Source organism: Corythoichthys intestinalis, chromosome 13, assembly GCF_030265065.1.
Source record: "Corythoichthys intestinalis isolate RoL2023-P3 chromosome 13, ASM3026506v1, whole genome shotgun sequence".
Taxonomy (NCBI): Eukaryota; Metazoa; Chordata; class Actinopteri; order Syngnathiformes; family Syngnathidae; genus Corythoichthys; species Corythoichthys intestinalis.
The window spans coordinates 45372109-45385434 of NC_080407.1; the positions used below are offsets into that span (position 1 = coordinate 45372109).

Sequence of the window (13326 nt, forward strand, 5' to 3'; positions counted from 1 at the left end):
TGCTCTAGAGGAGATCTGCTTGGAGGAATGGGCCAAAATACCAGCAACAGTGTGTGAAAAGCTTGTGAAGAATTACAGAAAACGTTTGGCCTCCGTTATTGCCAACAAAGGGTACATAACAAAGTATTGAGATGAACTTTTGGTATTGACCAAATACTTATTTTTCACCATGATTTGCAAATAAATTCTTTAAAAATCAAACAATTTGATTTTCTGTTTTTTTTTCCGACATTCTGTCTTCGGAACCATGATATATAGAATTTATTAATAATCTATTTACATATTATTTATAATTGATTCTGCATGTTTTCCTCAAGTATTAAGTTTGATGTTAAATTGAGTGATTTATTAGCTGTTGAAAACTTGCAGTAAAAAAAAAAAAAAATTAACTTGCCATTTTGGCCAAAATTTTGTTAAATTTTGCTATTGATCCTGAAAATATAGGCGATTATCTCTGCATTTGGTGATTATTGTGCATCTAGTGTAAAATCTGAGACTTTTATAGCCATTTTAAGTTGTGTTATACCTACATAAAAAATAATTAATTGGGATTTTATAAGGGAACGACTTTGAATATTTTGATGCTGCTGCTCATGGAGAGTCGTATATGGCTAAGGTAGGTGCCTGTTTTGGTTTTAGGTCGGTAGCAGCTTTGGTTTTGAAAATATTTGAAGTTTTTAAAAATAGGTCCCCTACGGCTCTGCCACGTTTCCAGTGTCATGTGAAGTATTATGAAGTCTATGCAGAGCTTTTTCCGTTGAAAATTCTTGTAAATAAATGCTTACATCCCCGAATTCTTTACAGATATGGACGTAAAACGATCTCAACTCTTGGTTAAAAGCAAAAAAACTTAGCCGTTATCGTACATAAATATTGCGAAGTATAATGCCAATGCTGTAGCGTCCAATTTCTCCCGTTGATTTTTTTTTTCACAACGTTTCAAAATGCATGCATGGTCCGAAAAATATAATCATTACCTTGAATCCTCTAACAATTCACTCCTGAGACGATCCTTCTTGTTTGTATGCAGTACAGCTTTCGTACAACCGAAATCCGGCGTTGGATCCCTGCATGTGTAGACGAACTGCGACCGACTGCGAAAACTGAAGCGGACTGTAGTGGCCCCCTACTTGGAAGACGTTACACAGTGGCTGACGGATGTGAACTGGCAATACAATTATGAAGTCTTTCTTCTTAATTAAAAATAACTAGTTATAATGTTTTTATTTTAACTGGTCCCCAAACGACATGTCCCATTTGTCTGTTGTAAAAATAAAAAAATTGCTGCTGCTATTTCAGTGACGTGGGCTCATTCTACTAAAGTGTTACAGACCTTTTCAGCAGGTGTCCGTTCTCTGTCCCCTTCGCCTTTGTCTCATTATCTGCGTCTCGTCCTAGCTCGGCTCTCTGTGAGACGATAAGACGCACACATTCAAATGCAAATATTACGGCGGTGAGTGTCAACAATAGTGCTGTGATCCAATTTCACTTAAATAATTCATAATTCATGGACTAATTATCTTCTATCAGTGCTAGTGACATTTTAACAGGCAAAAAATTGAAATACTCTTCTATACAGTGGGGCAAATAAGTATTTAGTCAACCACTAATTGTGCAAGTTCTCCCACTTGAAAATATTAGAGAGGCCTGTAATTGTCAACATGGGTAAACCTCAACCATGAGGGACAGAATGTGAAAAAAAAACAGAAAATCATATTGTTTGATTTTTAAAGAATTTATTTCCAAATTAGAGTGGAAAATAGGTATTTGGTCACCTACAAACAAGCAAGATTTCTGGCTGTCAAAGAGGTCTAATTTCTAACGAGGCTCCACTTGTTACCTGTATTAATGGCACCTGTTTTAACTCATTATCGGTATAAAAGACACCTGTCCACAACCTCAGTCAGTCACAATCCAAACTCCACTATGGCCAAGACCAAAGAGCTGTCGAAGGACACCAGAGACAAAATTGTAGACCTGCACCAGGCTGGGAAGACTGAATTTGCAATAGGTAAAACGCTTGGTGTAAAGAAATCAACTGTGGGAGCAATTATTAGAAAATGGAAGCCAACAAGACCACTGATAATCTCCCTCGATCTGGGGCTCCATGCAAGATCTCACCCCGTGGCGTCAAAATGCTAACCAAGACCGGTGAGCAAAAATCCCAGAACCACACGGGGGGGGACCTAGTGAATGACCTACAGAGAGCTGGGACCACAGTAACAAAGGCTACTATCAGTAACACAATGAGCCGCCAGGGACTCAAATCCTGCACTGCCAGACGTGTCCCCCTGCTGTAGAAAGTACACGTCTGAGGTTCACTAGAGCGCATTTGGATGATCCAGAAGAGGACTGGGAGCATGTGTTATGGTCAGATGAAACCAAAACAGAGCTTTTTGGTAGAAACACAGGTTCTCGTGTTTGGAGGAGAAAGAATACTGAATTGCATCCGAAGAACACCATACCCACTGTGAAGCAAGGGGGTGGAAACATCATGCTTTGGGGTTGTTTTTCGGCAAAGGGACCAGGACGACTGATCTGTGATAAGGAAAGAATGAATGGGGCCATGTATCGAAAGATTTTGAGAGAAAATCTCCTTCCATCAGCAAGGGCATTGAAGATGAGACGTGGCTGGGTCTTTCAGCATGACAATGATCCCAAAGACACAGCCAGAGCAACAAAGGAGTGGCTTCGTAAGAAGCATTTCAAGGTCCAGGAGTGGCCTAGCCAGTCTCCAGATCTCAACCCAATAGAAAATATGTGGAGGGAGTTGAAAGTCCGTGTTGCCCAACGACAGCCCCAAAACATCACTGCTCTAGAGGAGATCTGCATGGAGGAATAGGCCAAAATACCAGCAACATTGTGTGAAAAGCTTGTGAAGAGTTACAGAAAACGTTTGGCCTCCATTATTGCCAACAAAGGGTACATAAGAAAGTATTGAGATGAACTTTTGGTATTGACCAAATACTTATTTTCCACCATGATTTGCAAACAAATTCTTTAAAAATCAAACTGATTTTCTGGGTTTATTTTCCACATTCTGTCTCTCATTGTTGAGGTTTACCCATGTTGACAATTGCAGGCCACTCTAATATTTTCAAGTGGGAGAACTTGCACAATTAGTGGTTGACTAAATACTTATTTGCTCCACTGTACATGTCCTTTCAACTCAATCACTGACCTTTGGCTTTATTGCGTTTCGGCGTGACAGTACTCTGTTGGATGACGAGGATGACGATTTGGACGAGGAGTCTGACCGCGAGTCCGAATCCGACGAGGAACCAGAGTCCGGAGCGTCTGCAGTTTGCTTTTTCTCGCCGGGTTCTTCTTCATCTGGTACTTTAACCTCTTCTTCCTTTCCGTCACTTGTGGATTTTTCTGTCTTCCGGCTCTCCGGAGACTCGTCGGGAACCGCGCTACTCTGCGCCTCCTCTGACTCCATCTTGTGCACCAGCAGAGAAAGTGGGCCGGGTCTACGCTTCGGGGGCGGCTCCGGGCTACTGGAGCGGGATCTTGACTCCGAGTCTCGCCTCTGGACGGGACGCGGCGGCGCCGCTCCGGAGCTTTCCCCTTCTTTGTCGTCGGTGTCCGGCGGGCTCTGCTTGGGCGTTTCGGGGAGGGGGAACAGGTCAGGGGGTGGCGAGGGAGGGGGCGTCGGGTGGCGCAGTTGCATTAGGTTCTGGTGTGGCTGCTGCGGCGGCGGGATGTGTTGCGGCGCTTGAAGCTTCCGCTTGGATCTCGCCGCACTGGCGGGCATCTGCGGAGGTGCCCGGTTGCCTTTTCTAGCTGCGCCGGGTCCGGGTCCCCAATCCTCGTCGTCCCCGCTATCGTTGTCGTCGTCCTCATCTTCGTCGCTGTCCTCTTGAGCCCGACCGCCGGCCGATCTGCTGAGGTGGAGGACCGAGTGGGACGATCCGGTTTCGCTGGGCGCGACGCCTTCTTTCTCTTGGGCTCTGCATAAGGCCGGGGGCAGTCCCTGGCGGTCCGGTTGGCCTAGGACGCGCACTGACAGGGAGGCCACCGCGCGGGGAGGGGAAGGGGCCGGTGGCTCTTTGTGTCCCTGAGGACAGGTGGCCCTCTGCACCTTTGCTTCCTGGTTAGCAGAGGCGCCCTCTGGCCTACGTGTCAGAAATTCAGTCCTGTCTGCCACAGGGTGATTCTGCTGTGCAAAAATTTTACACATCAGACAAACTTATATACCAGTCAATTAATTTTGCTGGAAAATTATCATTTAAAAAAAGGCAATCATACATCTTAGAATTAGGGCTGTCAAACGATTAAAATTTTCAATCGAGTTAATCACAGCTTAAAAATGAATTAATCGTAATTAATCTCAATTCAACCATCTCTAAAATATGCCATTTTTTCTGTAAATTATTGTTGGAAAGGTCATATAAGACAAGACGGATATAAACATTCAACATACTGTACATAAGTACTGTATGTTTATTATAACAATAAATCCACATGATGGCATTAACATTATTAACATTCTTTCTGTTAAAGGGATCCACAACAAAGACTTGTAGTTCTTAAAAGATAAATTTGAGTACAAGTTATAGTAATTTTATATTAAAACCCCTCTTAATGTTTTCGTTTTAATAAAATTAATTAAATTTTCAATCAAAAAAATAAACTAATAGCTCGCCATTGTTGACGTTGCCGAGCGGTGACGTCACATCGGGCTCGCTACCGTTCTTCCACAGTGTCTTTAACTTTGTAAGGTAGTGATTGAAATACACCACAAGGTGTCAATTGCGAGCTTTAATTTAATTAGCGGTCGAGCCAAGGCAAAGTCTGACTAAGTTTTATGTGTATTTTGCATAGCTATTTTGATTGGGAATGGCAGTTCTCTTTGCATTGAACGCTTTTCTTTTTGTGAACATTATTTCTTTGAGACATAGGAATATTATTTTTGTTACGCTTTCTCTAAATGATTCTGTAGCTACTTAATTGTTCCGCCCAAATGCATGATGGGAAGTTGGGCAACCATGACTGTCAGTGGTGGCTGCAGATGGTATACAGTATGTTCTGCGTTGTGTTCAATTCGGCGTGTTAAGAAAAAGAACATCTCCTGCTCCGCCCAAATGCATGTTGGGAAGTTGGGCAACCATAACTGTCAGTGGTAGCTGCAAATGGTATACAGTATGTTATGCATTGTGTTCAATTAGGCGTGTTAAGAAAATGATCGTCTCCTGCTCCGCCCAAATGCATGGTGGGAAGTTGGGCAACCATGACTGTCAGTAGTGGCTGCAAATGGTATACAATAAGTTCTGCGTTGTGTTCATTTAAGCATGTTAAGAAAAAGACTGTCTCTTGCTCTGCCCAAATGCATGATGGGAAGTCGGGCAACCATGACCGTTAGTAGTGGCTGCCAAAGCTTAATCCAATAAAAGGGGCGGTCCAATGAACGCCTGTGTCCACTCGCATTTTTCTGCCTTTTCGCTCTTAATGTGCTAAAACGGCGTCATTGTAAACTGTTTGAAGCAAAGCATGAACGGGTCATTCCGTGCATGAGTTAATTGCGTCAAATATTTTAACGTGATTAATTTTAAAGAATTGCCGCCCGTTAACGCAATAAATTTGACAGCCCTACTTAGAATGAACAAAAATATTACAGATAGATTTTCTTGCTAGGTTTTGACATTACAATTAGAAAATCGACCGATATATTGGCCGGCTAATACACTGACTTTTTTCCTACAACAACAAAAAAAATAAGCCGATTAAAGAAACTATTTTGATGATGGTTGGACCCCAGAAGGACCCCTTAACAGCTTGAAGGCAGCTTTAGGTTGATAAATATCGTAAGATTTTTTTTATCTTGCATGAGAAAATATGCAATGTTGCTTTAGTCTTTTAAAGTGTTTACTGAATGATCCTTTCACTCTAAATTAGGGCTGCAGCTATCGTTGATTTTAGTAGTCGAATAATCGATGAACTAGTTAGAATAATCTAGTAATCCGATAACATCGAAAATGAAACTGTATATAAAAAACTAAATAAATAAGGATCTAAGTACAACAAAAGAACAATTGGCTAACTTACATAGCAAATGTCTGGTAGCTTAAATGCTATAAAATGCTAACTTTTTTTTTTTTTTTAAACAATGCTCTTGACAAATGATTCAAACACATATCCCTACAAAAAGGGCTAAATTTACCCATAAACTAAATTAGGAATGCATTAAAAACAATAGCTAGCACAAAAACTTACCTTATGTTGGTCTTAACAGCGAGCAGCTGTTTTCAGCTATGTTGGCATGTTATAAAAAAAAACTAAATATCCAAGTACAACAAAAGAACAATTGGCTAACTTACATAGCAAATGTCTGCTAGCCTAAATGCTATAAAATGCTAACTTTTTTTTTTTGTTTTTGTTTTTTACAACGCTCTTGACAAATGGTTCAAACACATATCCCTACAAAAAAGGCTAAATTTACCCATAAACTAAATTAGGAATGCATTAAAAAACAATAGCTAGCACAAAAACTTAGCTTATGTTGGTCTTAACAGGGAGCAGCTGGATTCAGCCATGTTAAATATTCACTGTATGCACCCAAATCAATAAAAATAAATGCAAACACTTTCAAAACAAACCTTTACAACGCCAATTTAATTAAACGAATACTTCGAAACAGCAAGATTTAATTGGAATCTTTTCCCTTCTCGATTTAATCCATTAATCGTTGCAGCACTCCTCTAACTTGTTGCATTAACGTAGCATTCGCGTTAGCATTAGCTTTAGCATGGTGAGCATCCTCTTAAACTCTCGTCATGACATCTCGGTGGGTTTGTTTAAAAAGCTGTACTGTTCTTGCTGAGTATTTATAATCATATCGGCCTCTAATATCGGCTGACAAAATCGGCTGAGGGTATCAGCAATCAGCGAAAAAATTTTTGGGATATTGGTATTTGAATAATCCATATCTGTCGACCTCAAATCACAATAATACGATCTAGTGCTGCAACGATTAATCGAATAACTCGAGTAATTCAATTAGAGTATTCGCTTTATTAAAGCTGCGTTGTAATGGTTTGTTTTGAAAGTCTTTGCATTTAGTCTAGTTGTATTTAGCCTTCTAGTGGCAACAGTGAATATGACATACTTTATTTCACATGGCTGAATCCAGCTGCTCCCTGTTAAGAACAACATAAGCTAAGTTTTTGTTTGCGCTAATGTTTTTTTAATGCATTTGTAATGTTGTTTATAGGTATATTTAGCCGCATTCTCTAGCATTTAAGCGAGCGGAATTTTGCTACGTAAGTTAGCCAATTGTTCTTTTGTTGTACTTAGTTCCTCACTGCCTTCTAGTGGCAACAGTGAATATTACATAACTCATTCAACATGGCTGAATCCAGCTGAACCCTGTTAATCCCAACATAAGCAAAGGTTTTGTTTGAGCTCATGTTTTTTTTAATGCATTTGTAATGTTTATCGGTATATTTAGCCATTTTTTGAGGGAATATGTGTTTGAACCATTTGTTAAGAGCACTGTAAAAAAAAAAAACATTAGCATTTTATAGCATTTGAGCTAGCAGACTTTTCCTATGCAAGTTTGCTAATTGTTCTTTTGTTGTACTTAGATCCTCACTGCATTCTAGTGGCAACAGTGAATATTACATAACTCTTTCAACATGGCTGAATCCAGCTGCTCCCTGTTAAGACCAACATAAGCCAAGTTTTGTTTGAGCTAATGTTTTTTTAATGCATTTTTAATGTTGTTCATAGGTATATTTCACCCTTTTCTGTGGGAATATGAGTTTGAACCATTTGTTAGGAGCACTGTTAAAAAAAAAAAGTTAGCATTTTATAGCATTTAAGCTAGCGGACTTTTGCTATGTAAGTTAGCCAAGTGTTATTTTGTTGCATTTAGTTCCTCATTTATTTATTTATTATCCCGTTTGAGGCTCAGCTCAGGTATTTTAATTTTTTATGTTTCTTATCCGATTACGCGATTATTCTGACTAACTAGTTCATTGATTAATCGACTGCAAAAATATTGATAGCTACAGCCCTAGTAAGATCTAAATAAGAACATGTAGCTCATTTTTTAACCTGGTACTTATTGTAAAAACTTTGAAAAGGCGTCACAACCGACCTTGTCAGAGACGTCGGATGAGCTGTCGTTGTCCGACTGGTCGTCGTCGTCGTCGTCTTCCTGCATTGTTGAGCTTTCTGTCAGAAGGGGAAAAGGAAGAATTGTTCTTGCTCTGCGCTTGAAGCGGCGAACCTTAGCAACTCCACAACAAATACTGTAACCATGCTAGCGTTACAGCTTTGACTCTAGGTTTACCGTAGCTACTTCTACACCATATTATTTGGACTGGCATTACCATCAGCATCCTCGTCGAGCTGTGCGTCTCTCTCAGGTCGGTGACTGAGGAGTTCCTGCTGCTTGGCGAGATACTGTTGGATGAAGCTATTCTGGCTCATCTCCTCCCCGATCTGCGACCCAAAAAAAAAAAAAAAATCTGTGGTAGTACAGTAGAGGAATGAACGTTTTTGCGATGAAATCCCCGCTACCTGCGAGTTGGGCTGCAGTCCGCCGTGAGTGGTGGAAGACTTTTGCAGGTTTTCCAGCATCAGCGCCTATAAGGATTAACGATTAATGTCTTTGGTTCTGTATGCATGTTCATAGACTTCATAATTAACTAACTGCACATTTTTGTGCACTGTTTTACAAGAATTCAGTGTTTAAAGCATTTATTCACCAGTATTTTCACCAGAAAAGCCCTGTTTACGTCAGGCGGCCGCTAGCCTCATTCACTAACAGATTAGCATTGTATTTCGACATATTTACGTAAAATAAACGGTAACTGCACAATTTTTTTGCTTTTAACCAAGAATCCAGACTGTTTTACGCCCAAATCTATGAAGAATTCAGGGATTTTACCATTTATTCACAAGAATTTTCCCCAGAAAAGCTCTGTTTACATCTGGCGGCCGCTAGCCTCATTCACAAACAGATTAGCATTGTACTTTGACATATTTACGTAAAATAAACGCTAACTGCTCATTTTTTTTTTGCTTTTAAACCAAGAATCGAGACCATTTTACTTCTATATCTATGAAGAATTAAGTTATTTAAGCATTTATTCACAGGAATTTTCCCCAGAAAAGCTCGGTTTACATCAGACGGCCGCTAGCCTCACTCACTAACAGATTAGCATTGTACTTCAACATATTTACGTAAAATAAACGCTAACTGCACAGGGTTTTTTTGCTTTTAACCAAGATTCGACACTGTTTTACTTCCGTATCTAAGAAGAATTCAGTGATTTAAGCATTTATTTACAAGAATTTTTCCCAGAAAAGCTCTGTTTACGTCAGTCGGCCGCTAGCCTCATTCACTAACAGATTAGCATTGTACTTCATATTTCCGTAAAATAAATAAACGCTAACTGCATGGGTTTTTTGCTTTTAACCAAGATTTGAGACTGTTTTACGTCCATATCTATAAAAAAATTCAGCGATTCAAGCATTTATCCACAATAATTTTCACCGGAAAAGGTCTATTTACGTCAGGTGGCCGCTAGCCTCATTAACTTACAGATTAGCATTGTACTTCAACATATTTACGTAAAATAAACGCTAACTGCACATTTATTTTCCCTTTTAACCAAGAACCGAGACTGTTTTATGTCCATATCTATGAAAACTTCTGTCAAGTAATAAGTTTCTGATGTGAAAATTGAGTGAATTATTAGCTGTTCAAAACTTTTTAAAAAATTAAGTTGCTATCTTGGGCAAAAACGTATATGATATGTTAAATATTGCTATTGATCCTGAAAGTATAGGACATTATCTCCACATTTGGTGATTTTTGTGCATCTCGTGTAAAATCTGGGAATTTTTTAGCCATTTTAAGTTTTGTTTGTCTGTTTATGTCAAGCGGCCGCTAGCCTCAGTCGCTAACAGAGTAGCACTGTACTTCGACATACTGTATTTACGTAAAATAAACGCTAACTGCATGATTTCTTTGCTTTTAACCAATAATCGAGACCGTTTTACGTCCATTTCTATGACGAATTCGGCTTTAAGCATTTATTCACAAGAATTTTCCCCAGAAAAGCTCTGTTCATGTCAGGCGGCCGCTAGCCTCATTCACTAACAGATTTGCATTCTACTACGACAAATTTCCGTAAAATAAATGCTAACAACACGTTTTTTTTGCTATTAACCAAGAATCGAGACTGTTTTACGTCCATATCTATGAAGAATTCGGGGATTTAAGCATATATTTACAAGAATTTTCAACAGAAAAGCACTGTTTACATCAGGCGGCCGCTAGCCTCATTCACTAACAGATTAGCATTGTACTTCGATATATTTACGTAAACGCTAACTGCACGTTTTTTTGTGTGTGTGTTTTTATCCAAGATTCAAGACTGTTTTACGTCCATATCTATAAAAAAAAAAAAATTCAGCCATTTAAGCATTTACAAGAATTTTTCCCAGAAAAGCTCTGTTTACGTCAGGTGGCCGCTAGCCTCATTCACTACAACTATATCACTAACTATAAAACTGTATAGTTACTGTAAATTATATTCTATCGTAAATTGTGATTCCATATAGAATTAATTAATAATCTATTTATAAATTATTTATAATTGATTCGGCATGTTTCTGATGTGAAAATTGATTTATTAGCTGTTGAAAAAAAATTAAATTGTTATTTTGTGCAAAAACATATGATAAATATTGCTATTGATCCTGAAAATATTGATGATTTTCTATGCATTTGGTGTTTTTTGTGTATCTAGTGTAAAATCTGATAATTTTATAGCCATTTTAAGTTTTCTTGTACCTCTATAAAAAATAATGAATCGGGATTTTATAAGGGAACGACCTTGAATTTTTTTTATGTCGCTGCTCATGGAGACTAATATATTGCTAAGATAGGTTCCTGTTTTGGTTTTAGGTCGGTAGCAGCTTTGGTTTTGAAAATATTTGAATTTGAAGTTTTGGAAAATACTTGGAAGTTTTTGAAAATAGGCCCCCTACGGATCGGCCCTGCACCCCGTGTCATGTCAATATATTATGAAGTCTATGGCATCTTCACAATAATTCCTACTAGTAGACGTCCACAGCCATGAACTTGGATGAACAGAACATGTTGTGGTCATTTTTAAAATTGATAATCCAAATGAATCAGACGTCTATTGCAGTCAATGGCAGCCAAAGTGTTAAAACGTCCGAGTTACGTACAAAGGAGTCCGTTGTAAAGCGAGGCAACCTCATGCCATGTGTACCCAATCAAGTGCACGGTTTGCTGGCGGTAATTTGAGTCCCCGGCCTTGACAGCACCGCAGGCTTTTACGATAGAAATAATAACAAAACCCGCATGACACGAGTGATTGTTTATTTAGGAAACGGTGCCTTTTTTTTTGTTCACTCGCTTCCGCCCGGCTTAGGCCTCGATTTGACAGGTGCACACGGCAACTGTGTGCAACACGGTGCCCCACAACTATTTACCAATTCAACCGCGAAACGAAGCTGGAGCTAGCTTAGCCGTTTTAGCGACGTCCACCATTACGGGACGCCGTTCCAAGTGTTTCCGTGTACTATTCGGCACCGTAGCGACGAGATTATTCGTTCCCGCTTCGGAGCTTCCACATACCGTTAAGACCCTCCACCCCTGCCCCTTCCCTCCTCTGCCTGTCTGCTAGTAAACTTGTCCACAGTTAACAGCAGGCGCCCCGCAAAATAGTCCCCCAACTCACTCCCTTCAGTCGCTGGATGAGTTTGTTCTTCGCCCCGCTTTTGGACAGGTTTCTCTGCTCCAGCGCAGCTTTCAAATCCGCGACTCGGAGGGATTGTAAAGGCTGTCCATCAAGCGTAATATCCTCGTCCGCCATCTTGTCGAAAGTACTCCCGACAAGCGTCGTTTGGTCTGCCGCTCGGCGTCATAATTCGGAGATTTCCGGAAAACTTCGACACGGCCCGAGGAACGCTTCGGTCACTGTCCGGTATTTTCCGGAAAATTTTAAGCATACTGGACTGTTTGTCACGATAAATTTATTTTTAAATTCGAACTGTTAAACTAGCAGCGAGTTATAAACTGAAATTTAAATGGCTGTAATTAAAGAACTAAAACATGATATAATTTTCGACACTACATTATTATTTTTTTATGTTTTAGTTGGGAAACTGCAAAAATATCATCTATTAGCATTACTAGCAAGAATAGTTCAAATTCCTGACAAGCTACGCTTGGTCTGCCGCTCGGCGTCATTACTCGGAGATTTCCGGAAAACTTCGGCACGGCCCGAGTGACGCTTCGGTCACTATCCGGCAATTTCCGGAAAATTTCAAGCGTAAATAGCTGTACTGTTTGTCAAGATACATTGATTTTAAATTCGAACTGTTAAGCTAGCAGATAGTTAGAAACGCAAATTTAAATTGCTGTTATTAAAGAATTGGAACTTGATATCATTTCCAACACTAAATATTATTTTTTTTTTTTATTTGGGGAAACCGCAAAACATATAATCTATTAGCATTACCAGCAAGAGTAGTTCAAATTCCTGACAAGCGTCGATTGGTCTGCCACTCGGCGTCATTATTCGGAGATTTCCGGAAAACTTCGGCACGGCCCGAGTCAAGCTTCGGTCGCCATCCGGCAATTTCCGGAAAATTTCAAGCGTACTGTACTGTTCATTACGATACATTCATTTTAATTTCGAACTGTTAAGCTAGCAACTAGTTATAAACTGAAATTTAAATTGTTGTTAACTGAAACTTGATATCTATATATTTTTTTAATTTTTAGTCGGGAAACTGCAAAAATATTATCTATTAGCATGACTAGCAAGAGTAGTTCAAATTCCCTACAAGCTTTGTTTGGTCTGCCTCTCGACGTCATAATTCGGATAGTTCCGGAAAACCTCGACACATCCCGAGTCAAGCTTCGTTTGTCATAGTTATAAACTGAAATTTAAATTGCTGTTATCGAAAAACTGAAACTTGATATCTATATATTTTTTTCATTTTTTGTCGGGAAACTACAAAAATATTATCTATTAGCATTACTAGCAAGAGTAGTTCAAATTCCCGTCAAGCGTCGTTTGGTCTGCCGCTCGGCATCATAGTTCGGAGATTTCCGGAAAACTTCGGCACGGTATTGTTTGTCACGATAAATTCATTTTAAATTGGAGCTGTTAATCTCGCAGATAGTTATAAACTGACATTTAAATTACTGTTATTAAAGAACTGAAACTTGATATAATTTTCGACACTAAATCAATCATCTATTAGCATTACTAGCAAGAGTAGTTCAAATTCCTGACAAGCGACGCTTGATCTGCCGCTCGGCGTCATAAT

At 39.4% G+C, this 13326-nt stretch overlaps 1 protein-coding gene across 2 annotated transcripts in view; it reads right to left on the bottom strand.

Moving 5' to 3' along the window:
* Positions 1 to 11894, bottom strand: part of acin1b (apoptotic chromatin condensation inducer 1b) — a 33806-nt gene extending 21912 nt beyond the window's left edge. For both annotated transcript variants that reach the window (XM_057854416.1, XM_057854417.1), the window contains exons 1-6: positions 11727 to 11894; positions 8527 to 8592; positions 8337 to 8448; positions 8102 to 8178; positions 3182 to 4159; positions 1334 to 1407 (exon numbers count right to left, since the gene is read on the bottom strand). In XM_057854416.1, coding sequence (XP_057710399.1) covers positions 1334 to 1407; positions 3182 to 4159; positions 8102 to 8178; positions 8337 to 8448; positions 8527 to 8592; positions 11727 to 11861 — 1442 coding nt within the window. In that variant the 5' untranslated portion in view covers positions 11862 to 11894. The remainder of the gene's footprint in view (positions 1 to 1333; positions 1408 to 3181; positions 4160 to 8101; positions 8179 to 8336; positions 8449 to 8526; positions 8593 to 11726) is intronic.
* Positions 11895 to 13326: the final 1432 nt, after the last annotated feature.